The 27,576-nt window shown below is 44.6% G+C and overlaps 1 protein-coding gene, 1 long non-coding RNA gene and 1 pseudogene across 5 annotated transcripts; 2 read left to right on the forward strand and 1 right to left on the reverse strand.

The window, feature by feature from the left end:
* Positions 1-2,837: 2,837 nt before the first annotated feature.
* Positions 2,838-7,567, forward strand: LOC123165162 (uncharacterized; annotated as a pseudogene).
* A 1,606-nt stretch (positions 7,568-9,173) lies between these two features.
* LOC123165163 (external alternative NAD(P)H-ubiquinone oxidoreductase B1, mitochondrial) lies at positions 9,174-14,256 on the forward strand. Its single transcript, XM_044582793.1, has 10 exons — positions 9,174-9,423; positions 9,824-10,085; positions 10,188-10,394; positions 10,602-10,852; positions 11,658-11,877; positions 11,976-12,080; positions 12,392-12,664; positions 12,789-12,916; positions 13,447-13,566; positions 13,723-14,256. The coding sequence occupies exons 1-10, from the start codon at positions 9,314-9,316 to the stop codon at positions 13,808-13,810; spliced, it is 1,764 nt and encodes a 587-aa protein (XP_044438728.1). The 5' UTR covers positions 9,174-9,313; the 3' UTR covers positions 13,811-14,256.
* A 1,223-nt stretch (positions 14,257-15,479) lies between these two features.
* On the reverse strand, positions 15,480-19,025 carry LOC123165164 (uncharacterized). Of its 4 annotated transcripts, none has more exons than XR_006482815.1 (4): positions 18,690-19,025; positions 18,402-18,559; positions 16,828-17,813; positions 15,480-15,950 (listed from the first exon to the last, which is right to left on the reverse strand). It is a non-coding gene; the product is annotated as an uncharacterized lncRNA (long non-coding RNA). The 4 variants fall into 4 exon arrangements; XR_006482817.1 differs by having other exon boundaries at positions 16,828-17,483; positions 17,601-18,559; positions 18,690-19,022; XR_006482816.1 differs by having other exon boundaries at positions 16,828-18,503; positions 18,690-19,022.
* Positions 19,026-27,576: the final 8,551 nt, after the last annotated feature.

Here is a 27,576-nt window from a genome sequence, read left to right on the forward strand (position 1 = left end):
CAGGAAGTAGGGTATTACCTCCATAGAGAGGGCCAGAACCTAGGTAAACATTGTGTTCGTTGTCTCCTGTTACCATCGATTTTAGACGCACAGTTCAGGACCCCCTACCCGAAATCCGTCGGTTTTGACACCGACAACCACCAAGACGATCAAGGCCGCGTCGATAGACTCAGGTGCATGAGCTCGTTGGTGGTTTCAGTTTCATAATTCTCATGACAACTAACCTCTGTTCGCCCAATCTCTGACAATTTTGCATGCCATTGCATTGTCGAGTATCTGCAGCAGGATGGAAAGCAGCGAGCAGCGATCGCATCGTCCACGGAAGTGGCCGGCAGGGGGCTAAACCTGCTACCAGGCGTGGCGAGCTTGCCGACGTTTTACTACGAGCTGTCCAGGCACGGCTGCTGGCCGGATGCTCTGTCACGGCAAGCTTTCTGGCGCGGCTGCTTGCCGGAGTCTCATGGGGTGCTGCCTTGCTGCATGCTCTGTCGCGACAAGCTTGCCTGCGCGTCTGCTCGCCAGAGTCTCATGGGATGCTAACTTGCAGCATGCTCTATCGTGGCAAGCTGGCCGGCGCGCCAGTCTCTCATGGGATGATGCCTTGCAATATGCTCTGTCGTGGCAAGGTTGCTAGCGCGCTCGCCGGAGTCTCAGTGATGCTGCGTTGCAGCATGCTTTGTCGCGGCAAGCTTGTTGGCGCGGCTGCTGCGAGCGGGTGCTACGGGTCGGCGAGCTGGTGCCCATAGAGGCGCTGCAGGGGCAAAGATCAGCTCAACGTCGGCTGCTTCGCCGTGCCAGTGCCACATTTTGGCTGGTACACGCTCGGACGGGCATGGCGCCACTTCTTCATTTTCTCCCGAACCGGCTCGTCCCGCTATTTCCGTCGAGTTGAAGGAAGATGGAGAGATGAGTCGTTTTACTCACTGATAGAAAATCATTTGGCCAGAACTTCCTCTTCACAACAAGAGACTAAAATGCTCCATGAAGTTGATTGATTGTGCCTCCACTTTTGGATGTCGTGTGCGTTGCTTTTGAATCACTTCCGTTTATGTCGTCGGTCATGTAATCTACGAGTCCTAAGCTGATGCATGGTATGAGTGTTGCATTTCCAGTGTTCTCTCTTATTTTTTTCAGTCAAGACCATGCAATAATAGTGAAGTACACACGGCAACGTGAAAGGGGAGTGCCCAACCTGGCACCGCCCCATGTTCCTCTCAGGCGGCGCGCCATGGGCGCGCCCCAACCTGGGCCAACCACTAGTACGTATTACATGATCTATTCTTCCACGGGCAGCATACCATCGTCGCCGCGGACGAGCCACGCGGGCAGGGTCGCTAACTACTCTTTGCTCTCCTTCGCCATGTCCTTGCTCAACGGGCATGTCACCACGACAACGACTGTATACGTGAGGAAGGAAAAAAATACACAGGGATTCTTTTGCCTTTATTTTTTTCGTAGAAAAAAGGGACACGGGGAGGAGAAAACGGGAGCTCCTAATCAGCGCTGTAGGCGCCAGTTCGCGCTACTGGCGCCCGCGTGAGACGCGCAGCGGGCCGGCCCAGCAACCAGTTGAGAAGCAAAACGCGAAGGAAAAAAATCCATGTTTATTCGGGCCGGTCTGGTAATCGAACTTCGGCCGCTTACTAGAACGCCAGGCGCGTTAACCACTAAGACAGGCTACCTTTGTTATCTTTTTGAGGAAACAAATAATTTGGCCCTTCCTTTAGTAGAAATATTAAACATATAGTAGTATTATATACCAGCTATAAATTATTTGAATAAACAAAACATAAATTTGAAAAAGCATTCACAAAAACCATGAATTGAATTTTTTTTTGAAAAAAGTTCGCAAAAATGGAAAAAGTTTCTGAATTTAAAAAAAGTCCATCAGATTTGAAAAAAAATTCAGCAAAGTTGAAAAGCGTTCATCGATTTCAAAAAAAAGTTCATCAAAATAGAAACAAAAGTTCACGAATTTGAATAAAGATCATCGACTTTGAAAGAAAAGTTCACCAACTTCAAAAAAGTTCATCGAATTTGAAATAAAAGTTCACCAACTTCAAAAAAGTTCATCAACTTTGAAAAAGAGTTCACCAATTTGAAAAAAGTTCATCGAATTTCAATAAAGTTCATAGATTTTGAAAAGGTTCATCAAATTTGAAACAAAAATCAACGATTTTGAGAAAAAAGTTCATTGAATTTGAAAAAAGTTCACCTAAATTGAAAAAAGTTCATCGATTTTGAAAATAAGTTCACGTAAATTGAAAAAAGTTCATCGATTCTGAGAAAAAGTTCATCGATTTTAAGAAATAGTTCATCAAATTTGAAAAATAAGTTCCTCTATTCTGAAAATGTTCATCAATTGGAAAAAAGTTCACGAGTTTCGAAAGATTTAGTTCATGGATTTAGAGAAGAAGTCCATCTATTTGAAGAAAACAATTACGAATTTCGAAAAAAGAAAGTAAAAAAGGATAGAGAAAAAAGCAAAAGAAAAAGAAAAAAGGAAAAAGAAGAACAAATAAATTGAGGAAAACATGTATTTCAGCACATCTGGTTAAGTGGTCGAGTTGGTTATACGTTGATACTTGGTAACCGGCGACGCAGGTTCGAATCCTAGCTTGTGTGCGCCCTTTTTGTGCAGTTTTATCTGGAGTTTAAGAAACAGGAAAAATAGAAGTTGGGCCGAGCCCAGGTAGCGCCGCTGCAGGCGCCTGTTTGCCGGAAATGCCGGAGAAAACGGTGCGGCCGTTGGATGCCAAATGAACGAGTCGGGAGCACGGATGGGAGAAGTGTTTTGGGCCTGTCCATCGGAGGTTTTCGGCCCAAAACAACGAGAGCGTTAACCGGAGGTCCGACGGAGCAGTGAGCCGTCGGCGGTAAACGGGAGGAATGGCGGCGGCGTCCCATCTGGACGGAGGCACGAAGCGGCGGCGGAAGGAGGAGGAAGTAGAAGCAGGCGTGGAGGCGGCAGAGGACCTCATCTCGGAGCTGCCGGAGGCGCTGCGGCTGCACGTCCTCTGTCTGCTCCCGCTCAAATCCGCCATCCGCACGGGCGCGCTCTCCACCCGGTGGTGCTCCCTCTGGACGCACCGCTGGCCGGCGCCCTCCTCCCTCGACTTCCGCCTCGGCATCGGCGACTCCCCGCACCCTCTCCTCGAAACCCTAGAGCGGCGCGGGCGGCGGCGCCTCCAGCGGTTCGCCCTCTCCTTCGGCATCGGCGCGTTCAAGGCCGAGCACTTCCGCCGCTGCCTCGACCTCGCCGTCGCCTGCGCCGTCGAGGACCTGCACGTCCACCGCGTGCACCACTTCTTCGCCCGCTTCTACAAGTTCCGGCTCCCGCTGGGGGACCCCCACCTCGCCCGCCTCTCGTTCCGCTACATCAGCGTCGACCTCCCCGACTCCTTCTCCGCCCGCTCCCACCCCTTCACCGCCCTCGAGGTCATCCACCTCCGCTGCGTCCACATCTCCAACGACACAGTCAGCAGCCTGGTCGCCGCGTGCCCCCTCCTCCACACCCTCGATTTGCGCTACTGCGAAGGCCTCGACTCCGTGAGCGTCGCGGCGGCCGGGGCGCACCTGAGGAGCCTCACCGTTGCAGAGTGCGATCCGTGCATCGATGTTCTTTTTGCCGACGAGGCATCCGGTCTGTGCTCATTCCGCTACAGCGGCGCCTACATGCCCGCCTACAGCATCCCGGCCACCATCACTAGTCTTGCTGAACTTTACATCTGCTTCGGAGCATCTAACCGCCGGCGACGCTTGTCAGGCACCAGAATCCGGTTTTATGGACAGGAGGCTCACGCTTGCGAGCTGCGCAGAAACTAGCTTCAACAACTAACCAGTCTGTCCAACCTCACTGTGCTTACCCTCTGCAGCAGTATCCTACGGGTTCGTCGCTCTCTGCATTTCATGCCGTCCGGTTGATCCCAATACTCAGTTACTGTCTTACTGATAACCTTCTTCATTGCTATGCTTTGCAGAGACTGTCTGCCAAAGCTCGTGCCAGATTAGCTGCCACAGGCGCTGCACCATGCAGATTGCTGAATTTGAGAGAGCTTCAGCTACTGATGTTCGAAGTGGAGATCAACAACATGAACGACATTTACTCTTTCCTTGTGGCATGCTGTGGCCCTCGTTTGGAGAGGCTATTTGTGCAGGTGAACATTAGCTGTTGTACATTCCATTGCTTGATAACCTTTGTTGATGAACTGTTAAAGAAATTGCCTTATGACCTTGACAAATGCATTCAGTTACTAGTCATTGTATTGTTGCTTGTGCTTAGTTATTTTGAATGCTTACTACACCCCCTTGCAGCTTCCGACAATCAATTATCCATATGAGCCAGAGGATGAACCATCAGGATCAGAATCAGAGGAAAATGGATCAATGGAAGAGCTATCATACCAAGAGGCACATGGGGAAGATGAGTTGGATGAAGACTTGTCAGAAGGAGAAGCACCAGAGAAAGATGGGCTAGAGGAACAGCTGTCAGAGGGAGATGCCCTGGAGGAAGATGAGTTAGAGGAAGAGTTGTCAGAGGGAGATGAACTAGAGGAAGAGCTGTCAGAAGGAAATGAACTAGTGGAAGAGTTGTCAGGGGGAGAGCCACCTGAGGAAAAACAATCACATAAACAGGGGTTAGAGGAACATGGGTCAATGGAAGAGCTATCTGATGGAGGGCAATCAGAGGAAGAGACACTAGAGCACGGCGATGTCTTTGAGAACCTTATGTTGCTCAAAATGATGAATTTCATGGGACGCTACAATGAGATGCAGCTAGTAAGCCTTGTGTTGAAGAAGGCTATTAGCCTCAAGCAACTGATACTATTTACTCCCAAGATTAATCACCCAGAAGAGCTCCACAAGGATCATATGAATACTTCCCATTTGCTTGAAAGAAAACTATTTTCTCTCAGAAAGGCCTCGCCAAATGCTCAGATAGTTCTCAGCGAGCCTGACGATAGTGCAGTCCAGCCGTTGCATGAGGCTTTAGTCAAGATTTACTGATTTTTGTTGTTGTGGAGTTATGATTGGATAATGTGAAATATCAGAAACTAGCAACCATTAGGTAAGACAAAGAACAAGCTAATCTGCAAGGTAGGCAGGATGCTGTGTTCTCTAGTCCATGAAGGATCATGGAGTATGTTGTCTGGGCCTTATATTCGTAGATCCTTAAGACTATAAAAAACACCATGATTACCCAGTATCTACATTGGCCTGTTGCCTTGTTGTCGGACAAGAAAGTCCTGCAAAAACACTGTAGAAGGCCGAGACTTGTTATTATTGTCAATTCGCATTTATCTTTGTGTTCATCAATTCGCATTTAGTACCGCAGTAGTTCAATCAGTTGGTAGGAGTGTTGCAATTTTTTTTTCAATTTTCCTTATTTATTGTCATTATTGCCATCTTTATTACTGATTAAAGTTCTTTTCCTGGCATTAAGAGAGAAACATAAACATGTACAGTAATATGGAGTTTCAACAGGCATGAATCCTGCAAACCGTACCCTAATGGTGCTAGCTGAGGCCAAATTATGTACTATCTATATGTTTGATCAGATGTTGACCTGTCTGTCACTTTCTGCATCCGATATGTGTCACTTTCTACATGTGCTCTACTGTAAACTCGTTTTAGCCTGCCACTGGTGTAATCCTCAAACTTATGATTACAGTAGTTCAGTTTAGCCTGTCACTGGCGTAACTCTCAGGGAATTTGTCGCTGGTGACAGCTCAAGCCATGTCATGTTTGTTTAACTATGTTATGTGTCAGGTCAGGCCACTCCGAATAGTCATCATTTGATGCCTTGCTGGTGTGGTCATCATGTATAAACAAACAGCATGGTCATCATGTATAAACAAACAGCATGGTGGTTCTGTGCTGTTGGGGCAGATTGTGTGAATCAGACCTAAACGAAGTTACCAAGTTACTCAGTTACTGATGCCTCCTACATTTCACGCCATCCGGTTGATCCCAATGCTCAATTACTGATAACCATCTTTGTTGCTATGCTTTGAAGAGACTGTCTGCCAAGGCTCGTGCCAGATCAGTTGCCAGAAACGCTGCACCACGCAAATTGCAGAATTTGAGAGAGAAAGCTACTGATGTTTAAAACGGAGATCGACAACATGAACGGCATTTACTGTTTACTTGTGGCCTGCTGTGGCCCTTGATTGGAGAGGTTATTTGTGCAGGTGAATACCAGCTGTTATATATTCCATTGCCTGATAGCCGTTGTTGATGTCCACCGTTAAATTGCCTTATGACCTTGACAAAAGCATTCACTTAGTAGTCATTGTATTGTTGCTTGCGCTTGATGTGCATTTTTTTGGAATGCTTACTATGCCCTCACCAGCTTCTGACAGGGAGTTATCCATATGAGCCAGAGGATGAACCATCAGGATTAGAATCAGAGGAAAATGGGTCAATGCAAGAGTTATCAGAGCAAGAGGCACCTGAGGAAGATGAGCTGGGTGAAGACTTGTAAGAAGGAGAAGCACTGGAGAAAGATAAACTAGAGGAAGAGCGCAGATGCTCTGGAGGAAGATGAGCTAGAGGAAGAGCAGACAGAGGGAGCTGTCAGAGGGAAATGAACTAGAAGAGTTGCCAGGGGGAGAGCCACCTGAGGAAAAGCAATCACAGAAACAGGGGTTAGAGGAACAGGGGTCAATGGAACAGCTATCTGATGGAGGGCAATCAGAGGGAGAGACACTAGAGGATGGCGATGGCTTTGAGAAACTTATGTTGCTCAATATGACGAATTTCATGGGGCGCGGCAATGAGATGCAGCTAGTAAGCTTGTGGTGAAGAAGTCTACAAGTCTCAAGCAATTGATACTATTTACTCCCAAGATTAATCACCTAGAAGAGCTCCCGAAGGATCATATGAATACTTGCCATTTTCTTGAAAGAAAAAAGAATGACCTCTCAGAAAGGCCTCACCAAATGCTCAGATAGTTCTCAGCAAGCATGATGATAGTGCAACCCAGCCGTTGCACGAGGCTTTTGTCAAGATTTACTGATTTGTTTGTTGTGGAGTTATGATCGGATAATGTGAAATATCAGAAACTAGCAATCATTAGGTAAGACAAAGAACAAGCTAGTCTGCAAGGTAGGCGGGATGCTGTGTTCTGCAGTCCATGAAGGATCATGGAGTATGTCGTCTGTGCCTTCTATTTTGCAGCTTAAGTGCTTAACTCTTTAAGACTCTTATAAAAATATCATGATTACCCAGTGTCTACACTAGCCTGTTGCCTTGTTGGTGGACAAGAAAGTCTTGCAAAAACACTTTAGAAGGCTGAGACTTGGTGTGCTCTATCTCTGCTGCTCAATTTGCATTTAGTACGGCAGTACTTTAATCAGCTGGTACGACAACGAGTGTTGCAGTTTTATTTATTTTTTCAGTTTTCCTTATGTATTATTGTCGGTATTGCCATCTTCATTGCTGATTAAAAGTTATTTTCCTGGTGCCAGTAGAAAATCTAAAACATGTACAGTAATATGGAGTTTCCACAGGCATGAATCCTGGGAACTGCACCCTAATTTTGGTAGTTGATGCCAAATTATGTACTACTGATATGTTTGATCAGATGTTGACTTGTCTGTCATTCTGAATCTGAATTCTGAATATGTGTCACTTTCTACATGTGCTCAACTGGAAACTCAGTTTAGCCTGCCACTTGTGTAATCCTCAAACATATGACTGCAGGACAAGTTCTTTGTAGCATGTGCTGTACTGTAAATTCAGTTGAGCCTGTCTCCGGTGTGACGGAAGAATTTGTGGCTGGTGACAGCATCAGGCCCATGTCATGTTTGCCTACCTATGTTGTGTGTCAGGTCAAGCGTCTCTAAATAATCATCATTTGGTGCGCTGCTGGTGTGGTCATCATGTATAAATAAGCAACATAGTGGAGTTGCCGGTGTTGGTTGGTTGTGTGCTGTTGTGGGTCAGAGCATGTGCACCAGATCCAAAGGAAGTTACCAAGGCGCCAGACCTTTACGCCCAAGATTTTACAAGATAGGCTGGGTGTTCAGTTCTGTAATCGATCGAAGATCTTATTGATCCAGTTTCTTATGAATCACATTGTTGCCTTATTGGTGTTTTGCCTGGAACTAAGTGGTCATAATTCAGTGCAATAGCTGGGGAACAAGGTCGTATGAATATAGTGTAGTAGGTTGAGACTTGCTATGCTTTTTTTCTTCTTTTTTTTGTTGCTCTCAACAATCTTCATTTAGTACAGCATTGCAGTGATCAGCTGGAAGATCAGCAACAGTTACAGTGTTATGTTTTCCCACTTTTTCGTTGTGAATTGTCCTAGCATCTTCACTACTGCTTTAAGAGTTTACTTCCCTTTAGGCATGAGAAAAACTAAATCATGCAGTACATCCGTATGTAGTTCAACAGGAATGAATCCTGGAAACTGTACCCAGATGGTGCCACTTGAGGCCAAAATTCTTCTTCTATATTTCTATTGTCAGATGTCGACTTGCCTGTCACTCTCTGCATCTGAAAAGATCTGAACATGTGTCCCTCTGTACATGGGTTGTCACTGTAAATAAATTCAGTGTAGCCTGCCACTTGTGTATTTCATAAACATCTGACCACAGCAGAATTTGTAGCTGGTGGCAAGCATGTCTTTTTGGGTGGGAATGTGCTAAGCATGTTACGTTTGCTTGCTTATTATGTCAGGTCAAACCCCTCTAAGCTCTAATTAACCATCATCAGTGGTGCCTTGCTGAATAAAGATAGAGAAAGAAACATGATGCAGTGGTCACTGGCGGTGGTGTGCTGGTGTGGGTCAGCGCATGTGCACCAGATCAGATCTAGACGAAGTTACAATGGAATCAATCGATCAGATCTTATCCCCAGAGTGTGGAGGTTGATAATAATCATTGATTTATGCAGAGACCGGTGAGCATTGCCATTGCCCAGCGGCCAGGTAAAGAGCAGAGCAGGTAGGTTGTTGGCCTGTTGGTCTCCACATCGCTTTCGATCTCCAGTCTTGTTAAGTCTCGGTCGATGCTATATGCGTGAAATCTTACATTTGGGTACGTCCAAATTTTTATTTTTATTTTTTTCTTTTTCTCTCCTGCATGCTGCATGTATATCACTTGACTGAGTCTTGATTAAAATCATCCGTGCAATTTTTTTTATATATTTTTTTGCATGTTAAATTTCAGTCAAGTGAGACCTAGCCACGCCCTTCAATCTTTACCTATCTATAGTACTACTACAATAGTACCTCACCTGATCAGCCTGATTTGGATTTAGCAGTGAGGCTGAGCCGAGAGGTCCGGGGCAGCTGAGGAAGAGCAGGATGGGCTTCTCCTTCTTCGCCTCTCGCGCTGCCGCCAGGTTCCTGCAGGACATCCGGCGCCCCTCCTCCGCCGGCGTCTCCACCGCGGCGCTCCTCCTCACGGCCGCCAGGTGCCTCCCCCACCCCAGACCCCCTCCGACCCCCCATGTCCCCTCTAATAAAGTTCTTCCATTTCCCTCCCTTTTGTTGCGTGATGATGGTGATCCACTGTTCCTTGCCGCCCCTTTTGTCTGCTTTACCCTTGCTCTTTTTGTTCTTTCTCATAGCTGTGTCCTTTGTCTAGCACTCTACGATCCAGATAATCTTAGCCAACAGGGAGGTGATGTTCATGGAGTGGACATCCATCCATCCATCCGATGTGCTACTCCATGAACAGCCAGCAACCCCTGTACTTGATGAACAGTCCTTTTTTATCCGATTTTTTGTCCATAAAATCCAATCCTGTTCTTCCGGATCGAGGTGGTTGGCAGCATTTGCGAGCCTCAGAGATTTTCTTCACTGGCTTTGCAGCGGCGGAGGCATCGTGGCCTATGCCGATTCCGCCAGGGCGGAGGAGGCTCCGGAGCCACCGCCCAGGAAGAAGAAGGTGGTGGTTCTCGGCACCGGCTGGGCCGGCACCTCCTTCCTCAAGAACCTCGACTCCTCCCGCTACGAGGTGAAGGTCATCTCGCCCCGTAACTACTTCGCGTTCACGCCCCTGCTCCCCAGCGTCACCTGCGGGACCGTGGAGGCGCGCAGCGTCGTCGAGCCGATACGGAGGATGTTCGAGAAGGTAACACCGTGGCTGCTGAACTGATGCTCTTGTGCTTACTGTTATGCAGAGCTGTGGAGTAACACAGTGGCTGGCTGCTTCTCTTGTTCTTCTTTTTTGCAGAAGGGGAAGGATGTCGCGTATTATGAAGCAGAGTGCTTCAAGATCGATCCGACGAAGAAAGCCGTCCACTGCCGCTCTGCCGTTGGGACTAATTTGGATGGGAATGGCGATTTCATGCTTGATTATGATTACCTGGTCGTCGCTCTTGGGGCTACTGTCAATACATTTAACACTCCTGGCGTGATGGAGCATTGCCACTTTCTGAAGGTAAAAATCTTGTGCAGCATTGTGTTGTGTGTCTCTTTTTACTGTTCTGCTTTCTCTCATGTTTCAGTCCTGAGATGTGTAAGTTATTCTGTTTAATGTTCTGCAACATCTTCAGATATATTGTACTGTAAAGTATTAGGAAATTTACATTCATGGGACTACTATTAGCCACATCTTGTACTTACAGCCTCACATTGTAAAAGCCAGGAAGTGGAGGATGCCCAGAAGATTCGGAAGAGTGTGATAGACTGCTTTGAAAGGGCGTCAATTCCTAACATCAGCGAAGAGGAGAAAAGGAAGATCCTTCACTTTGTGATTATTGGTGGTGGACCTACTGGGGTTGAATTTGCTGCGGAGTTGCATGATTTTCTTGTCGAAGATCTGGTGAAGCTGTATCCTGCAATTGCACAATTTGTGAAGATAACAATTATTCAATCAGGAGAACATATATTGAATACGTAAGTCGGTACTAAATTACCATATTATGAGGGTTGAACGATCCTGCAGTAATAGCCATGGTTCACTTGCATTGCGTGGTATATTCAAAGAACTATTATGTCAGGCTCTCATCGCTAACAACATGTTTTGGTATGAATTAAAAGCCTCCAGGGGAATTAATGTATCGGTATGTCAGTCTTCGTTCCCAGATAATGAGGATTGTACTGCTGGTTCACATCTACTCCCTCCGTCCCATAATGTAAGACGTTTTTGCAAGCTATGTTGGTTTACAAAAACATCTTACATTATGGGACAGAGTAGTAGCAGACTAGAAGATGCATGCTGCAAGTACTGAGGTCCCCAGCAAATCTCCTCCTGGATAATTCTTAAATACTCTAAGGAAAAAGTGAATAACAATTTGGGATATTTTCCATGTTCAGGAAAACAATTTAGTCACTAGAAGTGGAAAATATATCCCAGTCACTGATTCCTTACCAGGATAGATAGACCAAAACCACCTTACCCCCAAGCAGTGCCAGTGTAGGATTAATTCTTACCAAATCTTGTTAGTAGTTTTTGGATTGTGGCGGTTTCTTCCGTGTTATTCCCCCCTTCCTTTTCTTTTAAAAATGAATGTTCCTAACTGCTATGAAATTATCACGCTTACTGTAGATATTGTGATTTTGTTGGGGAATTGGACGCTTGATTTGACAAGGGAAAAATTTGCCCACTGTTTCAATATCCATGGCTTTGTTTGTAGCATCAGTAGATCTTCTCTTTTCTCCATGTTTATTGTGAGATGATATATCTGTTTCATTCATGTAGGTTTGACCAAAGGATAGCTGTGTTTGCTGAATCAAAGTTCCAAAGAGATGGCATCGAGTTGAGTACAGGATTCAGAGTGATAAAGGTCTCCGATGATTCAATTACAGTGAAGTGCAAATCATCTGGTGTAGAAACATTGGTGCCGTATGGAATGGCTATTTGGTCTGCGGGTATTGGTACTCGCCCCGTCATTACAGACTTCATGAATCAAGTTGGTCAGGTTGTTAAATCTGAATCAAAGTAGTGTGTTCAGGTTACCAAGTTATGTTTAACTTCTAACATTTTGTTGACGAATGCAAATGTTCTCTCTTTCAACAGGGCAAACGACGTGCCTTGGCAACTAATGAATGGTTAAGAGTTCCTGAGTGTGATAGTGTCTATGCAATTGGTGACTGTTCTTCAATAAGTCAAAGGAAAATAATGGTATATGTAAAGCATTTCATAAATATTTTTGCACCCTCTTTGCATTTTCGAACTTCCTAGGCGGAGATATCATAGGAACAGCTACACACACCGCACTCAGAATTATCACTGCACTGTTATGGTTTCTTGGTAGATCTGTCATCGGTGTCAAATTAGTCATTCTATTGGTATGCGTGTACGTTCCAGTTTCCTCCATATAAGTATAGCGAAGTTTATCACGCTGAATAAATAAGCACACTGAACATCTAAGTTAGCAAAGTTCAGTGCATGTTTCATCCTCCCTCTGACACGTTTGCTTTTGTTTTTTGCAGGAGGACATTTCAACAATATTTAAAGTAGCAGACAAGGATAACTCTGGCACCTTGACACTGAAAGAAATAAACGATGTTCTAGAAGATATTTGTATAAGATACCCTCAAGTAGAACTGTATATGAAAAGTATGCACATGGTCGACATTGCTGATTTGATAAAAGGTGGCGTAGGTGATTCCAACAAGGAGTCGATGGTGGTTAACATAGAGGAGTTCAAAAAAGCTCTGTGTCATGTCGACTCCCAAGTTAAAACTGTTCCGGCGACTGCTCAGGTTGTCTCTATTTCCATAGAATACATTGGTTGATGATATTTTAGAATAGATAATGTTTTGGTCCGTGAACAACCCATTTGTGTTTGTGCGGATACTCCCTCATTGTTTCTCTGATATTTGTCAGGTTGCTGCGCAACAAGGGTATTATCTTGCTGACTGCTTTAACAAAAAGGATCACTGCGTAGAGCATCCAGAAGGTCCGTTGCGCCTGACGGGGTCAGGGGAGGGGCATCACAATTTCCGCCCATTCCGGTATTTAGCTTCCCGTTACAGCTGTACTCGTACCCTCATACTCACATCTTCTTTTAGGCCTGAAAGGCATAACCTGTACTTCAAACTTTGCACAGCTTTGGGGTCACATCATGACTCTAGAGAGTAATCAATTGCTGTCAGTGATTACCTACTTGGATAGGAGCGGTCTGTACCTAAAATTGCTTAATAAATACTGTTACATATGTACAGTTGCTCTTTCAATTATGCAGCATTCAACAATTAGGAAATTAGCAATATGGTTACCTAAAACCCTCTCGGTTTCTGGTTACCATACTTAAACCTATTATCTCCATGGCACCTTTCTAGGAAGAACATGCTTCAGTTGCTATATGGTTATCCTTTGGCTTCAAAGCAACCTAGGTTTGATTCATTACTAGAGCAGTGCCAGACTTCTTCACAAACTTTCCCAGTGGGAATACTGGGAGGGAGTTGTGGCTAGCTTCATTTTGATCATCAGCTCTCGCGTCATTATCTTGTACACTTGCTCATCTTTTGCCCTGGCATCAAAGGTACAAGCATCTTGGGCAATTCGCGCCCTTGGGCGGGGAGCAAGCCGCGGCAGAGCTCCCGGGCGACTGGGTCTCCATGGGCCACAGCACCCAGTGGCTTTGGTACTCGGTGTACGCAAGGTAAGAACCATGACTGACCCATCACCATCCACCACTCTGTCCGAAGGAAGAAACCATGGCAACTGAAATCCGCCTTATCCACCTTATTCGCCTTATCTTCTTCCTGGGTCGTTTAGCCGCAACTGAGATCGTCCCTTTCCATGAATGCATGAGCAGCAAGCAGGTGAGCTGGCGCACTCGGGTCCTGGTGGTATCCGACTGGACCCGGAGGTTCATATTCGGGAGGGACTCGAGCCGGATCTAGGCACTCGATTCCAGGATGCAATGCAGCAAGACCTCTCTGTACAGTACGTATTTGATTGGGCAAATAAGCAAGCAAGGCTGTCTGTCTGTTGATTGTTCCTTCCCTGTCCTGCCAACGGAGCCATCATCCTTCGTCTGCTGCATGTGAATATGCGATGGTCCTCTTCTCTTCTCTGGATGTGGTTGGTTGTGAATCTGAACTTCTGGAGCGTACCTGGGGCGACGAACTGACCTAGTGCCCACAGTTCATTGGTAAATGTGCAAAATGCGTGTGAATTTGGTGTACATGGCTCTGTTTTTCTTTTTTCTTGTTTTGAACTGGCTCTGCTGATTTTCGTTCCATGTTCATTTCATTGTTAGTGGACCCCCTCACATCTTGTGGGGATAATTATAAAGAACAATGTAGGTTATTCTCTCCATTAACATCGGGTTTTTTTTACGCGTCCATTAACATCGGGTTTTTTTTACGCGTCCATTAACATCGTTGATCTGTATGCAACGTCGCACACGATGGTTTGTTTGGTAGCAGTAGTCAGTGCTGGTTTACGCTGGAAGAAAACCGCCAAATAAGAAGTAGATGCGACTTTGGCCATCAGTGAGCAGCAGTAGCAGTAACAAGTTAACACAGTACTGTACATGATCACTTGGCCAACTCTACGGGTATCCGTGAGAACGTACATGATCACGTGGTGATTGGCGTGTACGTGTACTGTATTTGTCTGGTCCTCCTGGCCAGATGGATACGAGTGGGGGCTCGGTACAACGTACTTTGTACCACACTGGGCGGGCGTCAGTGACAGTGAATGATCCATCTCCTACGTTAGATGTACAGGCCATTCCAGGGTAGAACGAACCTACCACTGCCAGATAGCTGGGCCCAGTGCAAGCGATATTTAACATGCTCTTTATACAAAAGTAAATAAACAATGTTTGAATTTTTGGCCGGAAAGAGGACGCATTTGCCTTGGGGGTTAACCCAAATTTCCAAAATGGTGGGCTCTCCCCCTGCTACTGAGATTAGGTATGGCAGCTGCGATCCCAATGCACTAGATGTATATACCTATCCGCAAAAGTTAGTGCTTGTCCCCGGAGCTTTTCAGATTTCATCAAAGGAGAAGAAGAAAAGAGCATTTCGAGAAGAACATGTAGGCCTCCCACCCTAACCCTTTCCAAAAAGAATGTCTAGTGCAGGCTTGAGGTGTGAGGTTCAAGACATACCTGATAGATAGTTAGATACACACTACAATTTTTTGTCTATGACCTGCCGACTCGCTTTGTTTCGCGGCATGCCCTAGCATGTAAGTAGCACAAATCTTTAGCAAAATTAAAGAAAGAACACGTTGGTGGTGCTGCTTTTAGCAAAACACTCGTTGCTTTGATTAACAATTCTCTAACCAGAATACTTAATAACCTCCTGGTTTCCCCTACTAGCTAAGGGTGGAGCTTCCTTAGTGCCAAAGGGGGGCATATGCCCCCCTCCCTGTAAAAATTGCTTAACGTGTCACACGTGGGAATAGGTATTTGACATGTCACGTTACATTTTTCCATGAAAATTCAAAAGATAGTTGAATTAAACCAAGAATTGGAAGGGTAGGAGTGAAAGATTTAAACTAGAAACTACAAGTAAGCGAAAATAATGCTTTTTGTAGCAATGGTTATAACATTGTAAATTATAGTGATCTAATGCATCCTTTCATGCTCAACTCCATATTATATTTACAAATATCAAGAGTACTCATTGCCAAACATTTGCATGGAACATGCGGGAACCATCATGAAGGCTTTAGCTGCAAAGATTGCACTCATGGATACAACAAAAGGGACATGTGTGACATCTGCTAAGGGACACAACCTAATTATATGGTAAGTCATCACTGAGCTTAACTATTGTTCAAACACCGTGGTAAAGAAATTAGAATTTTCTGCAAAAGAGGACTATGACCAACGGAATATGCCATTTTCTGCAGATTTGGAAAGGGGACTATGACCAACTTATATATGACCAACGAAATATCCCATCCACACCCCAGCAATATGCCATTTTGTTCAATTTAAAAGGGGACTGATATCACTGAGCTTATCCAGCCCACGGAATATGCCATTTTGTTCAAACACCGCTGTAAAGAAATTAGAATTTTCCCCTGCAAGTAGAAGTGCACAATTGTTACTTGTCACTAAAAACGCTAACTATTGTTAATGAAAATGCATATTATTTATTGTACAATATTTTACAACAGCACTTCCAAATCTGCACCTAACCATATATCAAGTATTGTTCCTAACAAACTACATTACAGTAAATTCCGCCACTCCATTCTGAACCTATATCAAACTACAGTACAATAATTTCTGAACCTATATCAAACTACAGTACGGTATTTTCTGAACCTATATCAAACTACAGTACAGTATTTTCTGAACCTATATCAAACTACAGTACAGTATTTTCTGAACCTATATCAAACTACAGTACAGTATTTTTTGAACCTATATCAAACTACAGTACACATTGATCATAACAGGATAATGCACAGGGGAGCACACAACGACATCACACATTGATCATAGGCCCAAGCAGGCATATTTACGTGGATGAGGTTCATGAGCACATCAGACGATAGACTACAGAGCACGAACAGGTAGACGTCAACAGATTGCAAAGCTCGTTTACATATAAGCTAAATGTGCTATTATTTCTAGTGAAAAACCATGATATTCCAATTCCTGTTTGTAATGTTAAATACTAATTAAAGAACTGTGGGGCAGTGCTTCAAAACTTTAAATTGCAAAAGCAATAAACCTGGGAAGCAAAGCCTCCAGGACATGCATAGGAGGACAACTCACATCAAAAATAGAATATGACCTTTTATGCTAGTCAACCAGAAGGCCAATTGAATATACGTAATTAATTGCTATCAAGAGAGCCAAAGCAACACATGGATTTCATTTTTTTATTGGATGAAGCGCATAATGTATACTGTATAAACAAATTCAAAGTTCAGTTATGGTCAACCATACCTTGATACAAGTAGGTCTAATATTGCAAACTGTAACCGCGATGTCGACAAAATAAGCTGCACATCGAGCACTGAAATATCATCTGCACATCAGAGACCTTGCAGGATGCTCTATCCAATTTGTTGTGAGTCCAGAATATGCTCTTTCTTAAGATTAAAATCATATAGATAAAAGATGTACAAAACAACAGACAATCAAAACCCAGTGCTAGAAGTAAGGCTCCTCATAGTAAAAAAAATCATGTTGAGCAAATCTTGACCTTTCAGGATGCTCTATCCAAGTTGAGAGATATTTTAAAGCAGTAAATGGTGTTTGGAGTAGCACTTGACAATGGCATAGGAATGCTCATGTGTACAAATTTCATGGTAATTAGAGAAAGTAGCAAAGCTCAGGTGCACATGGGTCCACAACACCATATTGCAAATCAACCAGAGTAATAGACATCATTACTTTGGATAACCTATAGCCGAGTTACATTGGATACGGATGCTACTGCAGTGAAAATCTTAGTATCACACCATTGTTGACAAAAGATAGGAGGGGCTACTACTGCGTCATTATATTATTTATAAGCAAAAATTTACATGAGTAATTCTAAACTCTTAGCTGCCCACAATCTGAATTGTCAACAGCCATATTCAATTCCCTTTGATAACCTAAAGACACCATGCCCAATGAGAAGAAGACAAATGAGATTAGAGTGCAAGTTACTGAATCATATATAGGATAAACACCTCCTGAACCTGTTTTTTCTGAGTAGGGGCCCGCCTCACCTTGTCGTTGTAGCCTACAGGTTGGCGCTTGGGGGGGAGGGGGGGGGGCATGGAGAGGCCAGGGATGTGGTTCTCCTGTTGCAAGCGCCGATTGGAGATGCAGCAGGCCAAGGGGCTAGCAGCATCTCACTTCTTCCTCGTCTTTTTTTGGTGGAGACCAAGCCTCTCCTTCTCCTAAGCGCCGTGTAACAGGGGGAGCACGCACCAACGATCCTCGAGTGCAATAAAGAAGGAATGAGTTAGGCGAGATAAGCAGGGGTGAGGGCGTTATATACTGCCAATTTTTGGAGCAAAGATAAGCCGAAACTAACAGCGTCAGATCAACCAAACATCCAAAACATCTGAACCTGAGATGACAACCCAGAGATCCACATTCCGTATATACTGCCAATAGTAAAACTATCCATCAAACCCAAATCAGTCACTTATCAAGCAAAAACAAGCCAAGACTAACTGCATCCGATCACCAGATGCCATAACACCCAATCCAACAGCTGCCACAATAACAAAGAGATCCCCACTCCGTATATTTCACTAATATACAAACAGTTGTTATGTCCAGTTGACCGTTTCTAAAGCAAAGTTAAGTTGAAACTAAAAGCATCAGACAACCAAAACACCCCAAATTCCATAACCTGAGATCCCATGGCACCCAGTCCAACAGTGAACCATCTCATGAACCTAATTAAGTAGTGTATATATGAACCTAAACAACATGACATAGCTGAACAACAACACGAATAGCAGCTGCATGCGGATCCAATTGATATATAGTAAACAAAAGGCCCAGAAAAAAATCACCTCCAGAGGACGTCTCCAAGGAGCATCAAGTCGCCATCCTTGTCTCCGTCCTGCTCACCGTCTCCACGAAACTCATCTCCTTGTTCCCACACTTGCCTGGCTCTGAGATTCAAATCGTCAGAAGCCCACCAGAAGAGCAACGCATCGCGTGCTCGTCTCTGCGGAGCAACGACGCGATTAGCGGTCTACACAGTCTTCCCAACGGGGAGAGCAGCGGCGTCGGTGGCGGCGATGGGTGAAAAAGGGAAGGAAAGGCGGTGGGAGCGCGACAAATCTGAGGCGGCTCACCTCGGTTTGCCCTCTTCCCGGAGGAGCACGAACTTGAGGACACGCTCCGGTCCTCCTCCCGTTGATGGCGAAGCAGGAGGACGGGCGGCAGCAGTTGGTGGTCGATCTCCTCTTCCACCGCTACCCGTTGCCCCTCCACAACCCGAGGGCCGGTGGTGAGGAACGAGCACGACGGGGAGAGCGGCGGCGGTGGCAAGCTCGGCCCGACGCGGAGCAGTAGTGGCCGTGTTGCTTCTCGGAGGGCGGCGGCGCGAGGGAAGGCAACGAAGAGAAGGGGAGGGGGCGGCGGCGGCAACACGAGAGAGAGATGCGAGGGAGAGACGCAGCCCTACCTGTCTCACCGATTGGGGAGGGAGCAACCAATGGTGAGAAGCCACTTGGCCCAGGTTTAGGTGAAATCTCACAAATGCCCTCAGCGGTTCACAGGAATATCAGGCGGTGGCAGTAGATCTTTTCGTCTTGAGGGCGCCGACGAACCGCACACGCCACTTCGTAGACATAGTCGCTGACCAGCGCGGCCCACCAGGGATCGACCCCACACGTCAGCGAGGTAAGACAGTAATTCTGGAGTAAACAAAACCAGTAAGAAAAACCAGATGGACGCTACTATTCATTGTAGCAGTGATCTGGCTTGATCCAATGGCCCAGATCTCTCCCGAGCGAGATCACACGGTCAAGAACGCATCAGACAACAGATCCGACGGCCAGGAATCAAGAGCGGTGAGGATGCTGGGTGGCTCCCAACTAACATATTCCTGGATTTAAGCTTAACAATTAAGGACATCTCACGCATATGGAGGAGGGGGCATGGGTCCCCTTGCATGTTAAGTGTTGTTTCCATATATGGTACCTACATATTGCATACTATTCGGTGAGTATAGCCATCCCCTAGTTTTTTCTCCACAACTACGTCATGTCGGGTGCTCTGGTTGTTCTTCTATACTTATCGTGTTGTTCCTGGCCGGGAAAGGCCATGCGCAAGAATTCATCAGTAAAATGAAAGAGTAGAATGGGTTCAACGCCCTACCCCCAACCCTTTGCTGCCTACTGGTCATGGTAAGGAAATCCATCAGTGTAGTGTTTTTGTCCGTTAAGGATGCCTTTGTTACAGTTATGTTTGTCGTAACGTATATTTACAACAATTTTTTTTGGCTTCAAAGCCTTTGTTCTCTCGAGTTGGTTTTTGAAAAGTCTTCTCATTAAGTATATGTCCAAACAAAACGATAATGCTAGATTGTCCGCTTTGTAACGTGGTTTCAAGGTAAGACATCGAAATCAAAACTGACGCAAATTGACCTCAGGCCAAGCTGGCGGCCACATATGTTTCTGCGAGGATGGTTGTATCAGATGGAGCCAGGCAGTCCATCGTCCACTATCTGGCGGATAGTGGAGCCACACTTTGCAATGGAAAGACCTCGATGGCATCCCAATATTCACATTTATTGTGGGCGTGCGAGAGAGGGAGTGTTTACGAGGTACTCCCTTGATTCAAAAATTCATGGTTTTTTGGATATTGATATGGTCTTCAATATTAACTTTTGACCACTAATTTCCACAAACATACGCATACACACACTAGTGCTATCTAAGCTAGGGTGTACTATATTTATTCTACACCCCTAGTAAATTTATATTAAATGTAGTAAAGTTGTGTACAAAAAGTAGTAGTTTTGGAATGATTTTTTTACTATCCTAATTGTGTACAAAAAGTTTTCTCTACAATGTAGTAAATTTGTGTATCTAGCTCTGTCGGAAAAGGCAGTACCTAGGAGGCGCTTAGGCACGCTTAGGCGCTAGCCAATGACCAAACGCCTCGGCTAGGGCATTAACGAAACTCTAGGCAGGAGAAGCAAAAAAAATTGCCCGTTGAAATGTGAAATCCTGCTTTATTGCACAAATATGCCAAAATGGTCATATTTCAATGGCAGTACTTGGTAGTTTACTCACTTATTTGCTCCAAGTTAATATAGGTACACATAAAAAACCCTAAAACACCCTGCTATCCAAATTATATGTTCGCCTAGGATGTGCCTAGGGCGCTTAAGCGCCATCTAGACGCTAGGCGAAGGCCAACCACCTCGTTTACACCTAGCGCTTTTTCCAACCTTGGTATCTAGTAAAGAATAATGTAGAAAATCTGTGGCTTGGCTAGTAAAAAAGGTTATTCCAAAATTACTACTTTTGTACACAACTTTAATATATTTTGTGAAAATATACTATGCGTGTAGAACTATTCTACACTATCGATTAGAATAACACAAGAAAGTTACTATATTATAAATATACTTTTTGAGATAAATCTAAACATTTCATTTACAAGTTTTTGATCTAAATATTTAAAATAACATTTGTTGTTGATATTTTTTTACATTAAGGCTTGTCAAAGCGACATGTATTTTGTGATATGAAGGAATCATACTCTATAGACACCTCAATATCTTACGATTGACTATGTTTTATATGGTAGTTTTGGGTATCCTGCTAATAGACCATCCTTATGTGGCACATCATTACTAGTCTCTTAGAGTGTGTTATCCACAAACAAGGACAATCAAACAGAATCATGTGACAACCACTAAGCTCTTCAAATATTGCCCTTATTTGGCGGTTTCCATCCGAAGCTTGTACTCCCTCCGGTCCTTTTTCCTCTGCATATAAGAATTGTCTGAAGTCAAACTTCGTAAAGTTTGACCATATTTATATGAAAAAATATTAACAACTACAATGCTAAATTTATACAATATGAAAATTGAAGTCATGACGCATCTAATGTTGTTGATTCCACATTCTGAATATTGGAATTTTTTTCTATAAATTTGGTCAAAGTTTACGAGGTTTGACTTCAGACAAATCTTATATGCGAACTAAAAAGGACCGGAGGGAGTACCAGATTATGTAAACCATTGTCACCATGTATACAATACCCCAAAGGATGAGTTAGGGATGATGCTAGGGTTCTTCGAGGGTCTGGTGGAGAGTAACTTGTGACCATAAGTGTAGGCAATTAATGGTAGATCTTTTCAATAAGTAAACATATCGACCCACAAGAAGCTTAATGAATTGCTAAGTGCAAAAATAGTAAAGATCGCCCTAAATGCTAAACGATGTGACAATGTTACGGTTTGTGACGGTGGAGTTGCAATGAAATGTGAGTAACAATAAAATAAAAACGTGTAAGAGTGCAACAAAGGGCCAATCATTAGTAAGTCTAAGGACAAGCCAGCTGTGTTATTTATGGTGATCAAACATTTCTTGAGGACGGCAGAAATATCACATAGTTGTTAATTTCATAATGATTTGCATTGATTATTATTGCTTGCTTGGTGTTGTGTGGATATGTACTAATTCTATGTGCTGCAAAACCATTGAATCACACAAACTTATGATTTTGCTCTCATCAAGCATCTGAAAATACTAAAATTTATTAAGGCATGAAGCCCAACTATAGACACCTCCTCTAGGGTCCCTATTCACCCCATTTAACTTTCAAGACAAGTGTAGTCCCATACTGCTAGTTGAGGAGAAGAAATACCAATATATAAGATGAGTTGTTCTACTTGTACTTGTAGCATGAGGAAAAGGGAGCAACAATGCACACACACACTCACTTGACTCAACTCGCCACAGAATGCGTCCATCGCTTTTCATGAATTGAGTTCAAGCTAATGTTACGTGGCTTGTTGAAAGAACTAAAAAAAATGCTGAGCAATGCACTGCTAATACTCTGGGTATACGTGTCAATGCCCGAGCTCGTTGATGACACGTTCCTTACTTTTCCAGTTTTCTTTCAGCGCATGGCAGTTTGTAGTTTTCTGTGCTTTTCAGATGTGTCCCCATGCGCCATCTCAGTTGAAAGTATGCAAACAAGAGAGTCTAGTGATAGACACATATTGTACACCAAATTTGAACTCACACAAGCTTGCCAAGTTTTTTGTGCTGTGTTCTCCGTTATCCCACTCTCGGCGATTTCATGCAGAACCGTACGGGGGAATAAGCCTCCGAAACATAATTCTTTGTGAACCTACACCGGGTGAGGGGTGATACATCTTTTAGGAAGCTTCTGAAACGACCGCGCGCTTCTAATCGACTACAGTGTCGACGACGGATCATCGGCTTTCACTACTTCCTCTAGGAGGATGGTCACAACATCTTCCCACCCATAGGCGGTGAACCTGTTGCGCGGGGGCTTCCAACGAGCTTATATTCTTTGAACCATTTTTTGTTGGCATTCACGCTTGTTCTTTGTAAGAATTTGCTAAGAGGTAATAATACCAGTGGTGCTTGAACTTGTCATGGATGTTCACTTTAGTGCCTGAACTTGAAAAATACGCCGAACTGGTTCTAAAACTTGGCATGAATGTGCAAATACGGTGCTAATCCCATTTTTAGACGTAAACTGTGCTACCGTATTTCGCTGGCGTGACATAGGGTCCATTTGTAGAGACGAAAAAAGTTTATTAGTTGAAAATCATGTTTTTATGACTAGTGGGTCCTGCTGTCAGTACGCTAATATCTTGTGCTAGCCACTCCACCGGAAAGCCTTATGTCCCAAATTTCGCCCCTTTTGTTAATGTACTGTAAGCACTAGTAGAAAATTGGGCTTTGGTCACATGGCAATATTCACATTAGTCCCGGTTCAGTCACGAACCGGGACTAATGTGAGCATTGGTCCCGGTTCGTGCGGCCAGGGGCCTGCCGGGCCTCGTGGGGGCATTGGTCCCGGTTCGTCCGGACCCTTTGGTCCCGGTTGGTGGGACAAACCGGGACCAATGGGCCACGCTCCTGGCCCACCACCCTTTAGTCCCGGTTCATAACACAAACCGGGACTAAAGGGCTGGTCCTAGTTGCGGCCAGTGTTTAGTCCCACCTCGCCAACCGAAGGGCGCTCACACCAGTTTATAAGCCCGTCCCTCTCTGCCTTGTTGAGCTCCTCTCAAAGTGAAAATAGATGCCCTTATACAGGGAATTTGACCTAAATTCACAGTAAATTTCTTTGAATTTCATAGAAATTTATTATGAATTTAGGTTGAATTTTCTCTATAGGCGCATCTATGTTCATTTTTTTATAGTAAATAAAAATAAATAAACCTTAATAAAATAAAATAAAATAAACTATAGTAACTAAAATAAATAAACCTTAATAAATTAAATAAAAATAGCAGCAGTAAAATAAATAAAAAATAAATAAAATAATTAAAGTAAAATACATAAGTAATTAGAAATAAAATAAATAAGTTTTTTGTTGTAAGTAGAAACAAAACAAAACAAATAAAGCAAAAGAGAAAACAAAAAACAGAGAAAAAAATTATGCCACCTACTGGGCCACCACGGCCTGAATACGACTTGAAACCCATCCGTGGGCCAGGATTCAGGCCCGCAGAAGGCCCAGTAGGCCCCACAGGCAAAGAGAACGGTTAGGCCCGAAAGCCTGCAGTTGAGAGGAGCTCGAGAGGGTGGGCGCAGCAGCGCTTATAAACCACTCTCGAGCCCTCTCAACTAGCGAGGTGGGACTAAACTTTTGACGCGGGGCAGCACAAGGCCTTTGGTCCCGGTTGGTGCCACCAACCGGGACTAAAGGGGGCATTGGTCCCGGTTCGTGGCACCAACCGGGACCAAAGGCCTTTAGTCCCGGTTGGTGCCACGAACCGGGACCAAAGAGTTCCCTATATATACCCCATCGCCACAGCAGAGCACTCCACAGTGCTCTGTTTTTTCTGGCCGGCGAGGGGAGGGCATTTGGGTGCTCTAGCTCACCTCCTATGCACATGAGGTGTTCGATGAAATGTCTGAGCCACACTAGTTAATCTTTCTCCTCTCGAAACTCGACCTCCGAGCTCCATTTTCCCCGAGATTTGTCTAGGTTTAGCGGTCCGTCACGTCCCGTCCCCGTCTTCACCGCCGTCGATCGCCCGCGCCGATCTCGTCGCCAGCACCACCGTGGTGAGCCTCTTGTTCTTATCTTCTTTCTGAAAGGAAAAAATTCTTACTTTAGATAGTTACTTGTCTAATTTTGTTACTTTTATTATTCCTTCTTATTACATAGTGCGATGGTTTTGGTATCCGCCCCCGTCGGCCCTCGTCCTGTCTATGATTCGGATGTGGTATATATTATCTTTTTATAACTATTTGGTTCATTTATTGTTTATGACAAATATACCGACCAACGTGACATAGATTTTATTTATCTAGGAGGTGGTTGAACCGGAAATTCTAACCGACCCTATTGTCGAGAGGTTAAATTTAGTTGAAGAAGAAAACAATTACTTGAAGGAAAAAATAAAAAAATTGAGGAGGAGAAGATGATATTGGAGTTGCATGTTGCGGATGTCGTCGATGATCACAAGATCAAGATGGATGCAATGCGCTTGAAGATTAGAAAGATTAGAAAATATGCCATTCATACCGAGGCTTGGTATCATTATGCCGTTGGATCAATTGTTACCTTGGTTGCGATTATGATCGCATTTGTTTTCGCATTGAAATGTTTTACATAGTTTCAATGTATGGTTTAATTAATTAGATGCTCTGGAGAGCTATATATATGTTGTTAGATGAGAACTATGTATGTACTTTGGTTTTAATGTGATGATGAACTTCTATTAATTTGGTCACTTAATTATCTATTCATGATGTTCTGTAATGGTTTTTGACACACTTAATTATATATAATGCACGCAGATGAACCGGCAATGGATGTACGGTGACAGACACACCTCCGAGTACATTAAGGGCGTGCATGATTTTCTCGAAGTGGCTGAGGCAAACAAGCAGAATGGTTTTATGTGTTGTCCATGCCCTATATGTGGGAATACGAAGTCTTACTCTGACCGGAAAATCCTTCACACCCACCTGCTTTACAAGGGTTTCATGCCACACTATAATGTTTGGACGAGGCACGGAGAAATAGGGGTTATGATGGAAGACGGCGAAGAAGAAGAGGACGATGACAACTATGTGCCCCCTGAATACGGTGATGCTGCAACGGGGGAAGCTGCTGAAGATCAAGAGGAACCAGACGATGTGCCCAATGATGCTGCAAGGGGGGAAGCTGCTGAAGATCAAGAGGAACCAGTGCCCGATGATGATGATCTCCGCCGGGTCATTGTCGATGCAAGGACGCAATGCGAAAGTCAAAAGGAGAAGCTGAAGTTCGATCGCATGTTAGAGGATCACAAAAAAGGGTTGTACCCCAATTGCGAAGATGGCAACACAAAGCTCGGTACCGTACTGGAATTGCTGCAGTGGAAGGCAGAGAATGCTGTGCCTGACAAAGGATTTGAGAAGCTATTGAAAATATTGAAGAAGAAGCTTCCAAAGGATAACGAATTGCCCGACAGTACATACGCAGCAAAGAAGGTCGTATGCCCTCTAGGATTGGAGGTGCAGAAGATACATGCATGCCCTAATGACTGCATCCTCTACCGCGGTGCGTACAAGGATCTGAACGCATGCCCGGTATGCGGTGCATTGCGGTATAAGATCAGACGAGATGACCCTGGTGATGTTGACGGCGAGCCCCCCAGGAAGAGGGTTCCTGCGAAGGTGATGTGGTATGCTCCTATAATACCACGGTTGAAACGTCTGTTCAGAAACGAAGAGCATGCCAAGTTGATGCGATGGCACAGTGAGGACCGTAAGAAAGACGGGAAGTTGAGAGCACCCGCTGACGGGTCGCAGTGGAGAAAAATCGAGAGAAAGTACTGGGCTGAGTTTGCAGCTGACCCAAGGAACGTATGGTTTGGTTTAAGCGCGGATGGCATTAATCCTTTCGGGGAGCAGAGCAGCAATCACAGCACCTGGCCCGTGACTCTATGTATGTATAACCTTCCTCCTTGGATGTGCATGAAGCGGAAGTTCATTATGATGCCAGTTCTCATCCAAGGCCCTAAGCAACCCGGCAACGACATTGATGTGTACCTAAGGCCATTAGTTGAAGAACTTTTACAGCTGTGGAATGGAAACGGTGTACGTACGTGGGATGAGCACAAACAGGAGGAATTTAACCTGCACGCGTTGCTGTTTGTAACCATCAACGATTGGCCCGCTCTCAGTAACCTTTCAGGACAGACAAACAAGGGATACCACGCATGCACGCACTGTTTAGATGACACTGAAAGTATATACCTGGACAAATGCAGGAAGAATGTGTACCTGGGCCATCGTCGATTTCTTCCGACCAACCATCAATGTCGAAAGAAAGGCAAGCATTTCAAAGGCGAGGCAGATCACCGGAAGAAGCCCGCCATGCGTACCGGTGATCACGTACTTGCTATGGTCAATGATTTACACGTAATCTTTGGAAAGGGTCCCGGCGGACTAGCTGTTCCGAATGACGCTGAGGGACACGCACCCATGTGGAAGAAGAAATCTATATTTTGGGACCTACCCTACTGGAAAGAGCTAGAGGTCCGCTCTTCAATCGACGTGATGCACGTGACGAAGAACCTTTGCGTGAACCTGCTAGGCTTCTTGGGCGTGTATGGGAAGACAAAAGATACACCTGAGGCACGGGAGGACCTGCAACGTTTGCACGAAAAAGACGGCATGCCTCCGAAGCAGTATGAAGGTCCTGCCAGCTACGCTCTTACGAAAGAAGAGAAAGAAATCTTCTTTGAATGCCTGCTCAGTATGAAGGTCCCGACTGGCTTCTCGTCGAATATAAAGGGAATAATAAATATGCCAGAGAAAAAGTTCCAGAACCTAAAGTCTCATGACTGCCACGTGATTATGACGCAACTGCTTCCGGTTGCATTGAGGGGGCTTCTACCGGAAAACGTCCGATTAGCCATTGTGAAGCTATGTGCATTCCTCAATGCAATCTCTCAGAAGGTGATCGATCCAGAAATCATACCAAGGCTAAGGAGTGATGTGGCGCAATGTCTTGTCA

This window comes from Triticum aestivum, chromosome 7D (assembly GCF_018294505.1).
Source record: "Triticum aestivum cultivar Chinese Spring chromosome 7D, IWGSC CS RefSeq v2.1, whole genome shotgun sequence".
NCBI classification, from domain to species: domain Eukaryota; kingdom Viridiplantae; phylum Streptophyta; class Magnoliopsida; order Poales; family Poaceae; genus Triticum; species Triticum aestivum.

Bases quoted from the DNA above. Each gene is read 5' to 3' on its own strand.
- LOC123165163 (XM_044582793.1), top strand. From the start codon at position 9,314: ATGGGCTTCTCCTTCTTCGCCTCTCGCGCTGCCGCCAGGTTCCTGCAG. The intron at 10,086-10,187 runs GTAACACCGTGG...TCTTTTTTGCAG, and splicing joins TACGGAGGATGTTCGAGAAG to AAGGGGAAGGATGTCGCGTA. The intron at 13,567-13,722 runs GTAAGAACCATG...ATGCATGAGCAG, and splicing joins TGGTACTCGGTGTACGCAAG to CAAGCAGGTGAGCTGGCGCA.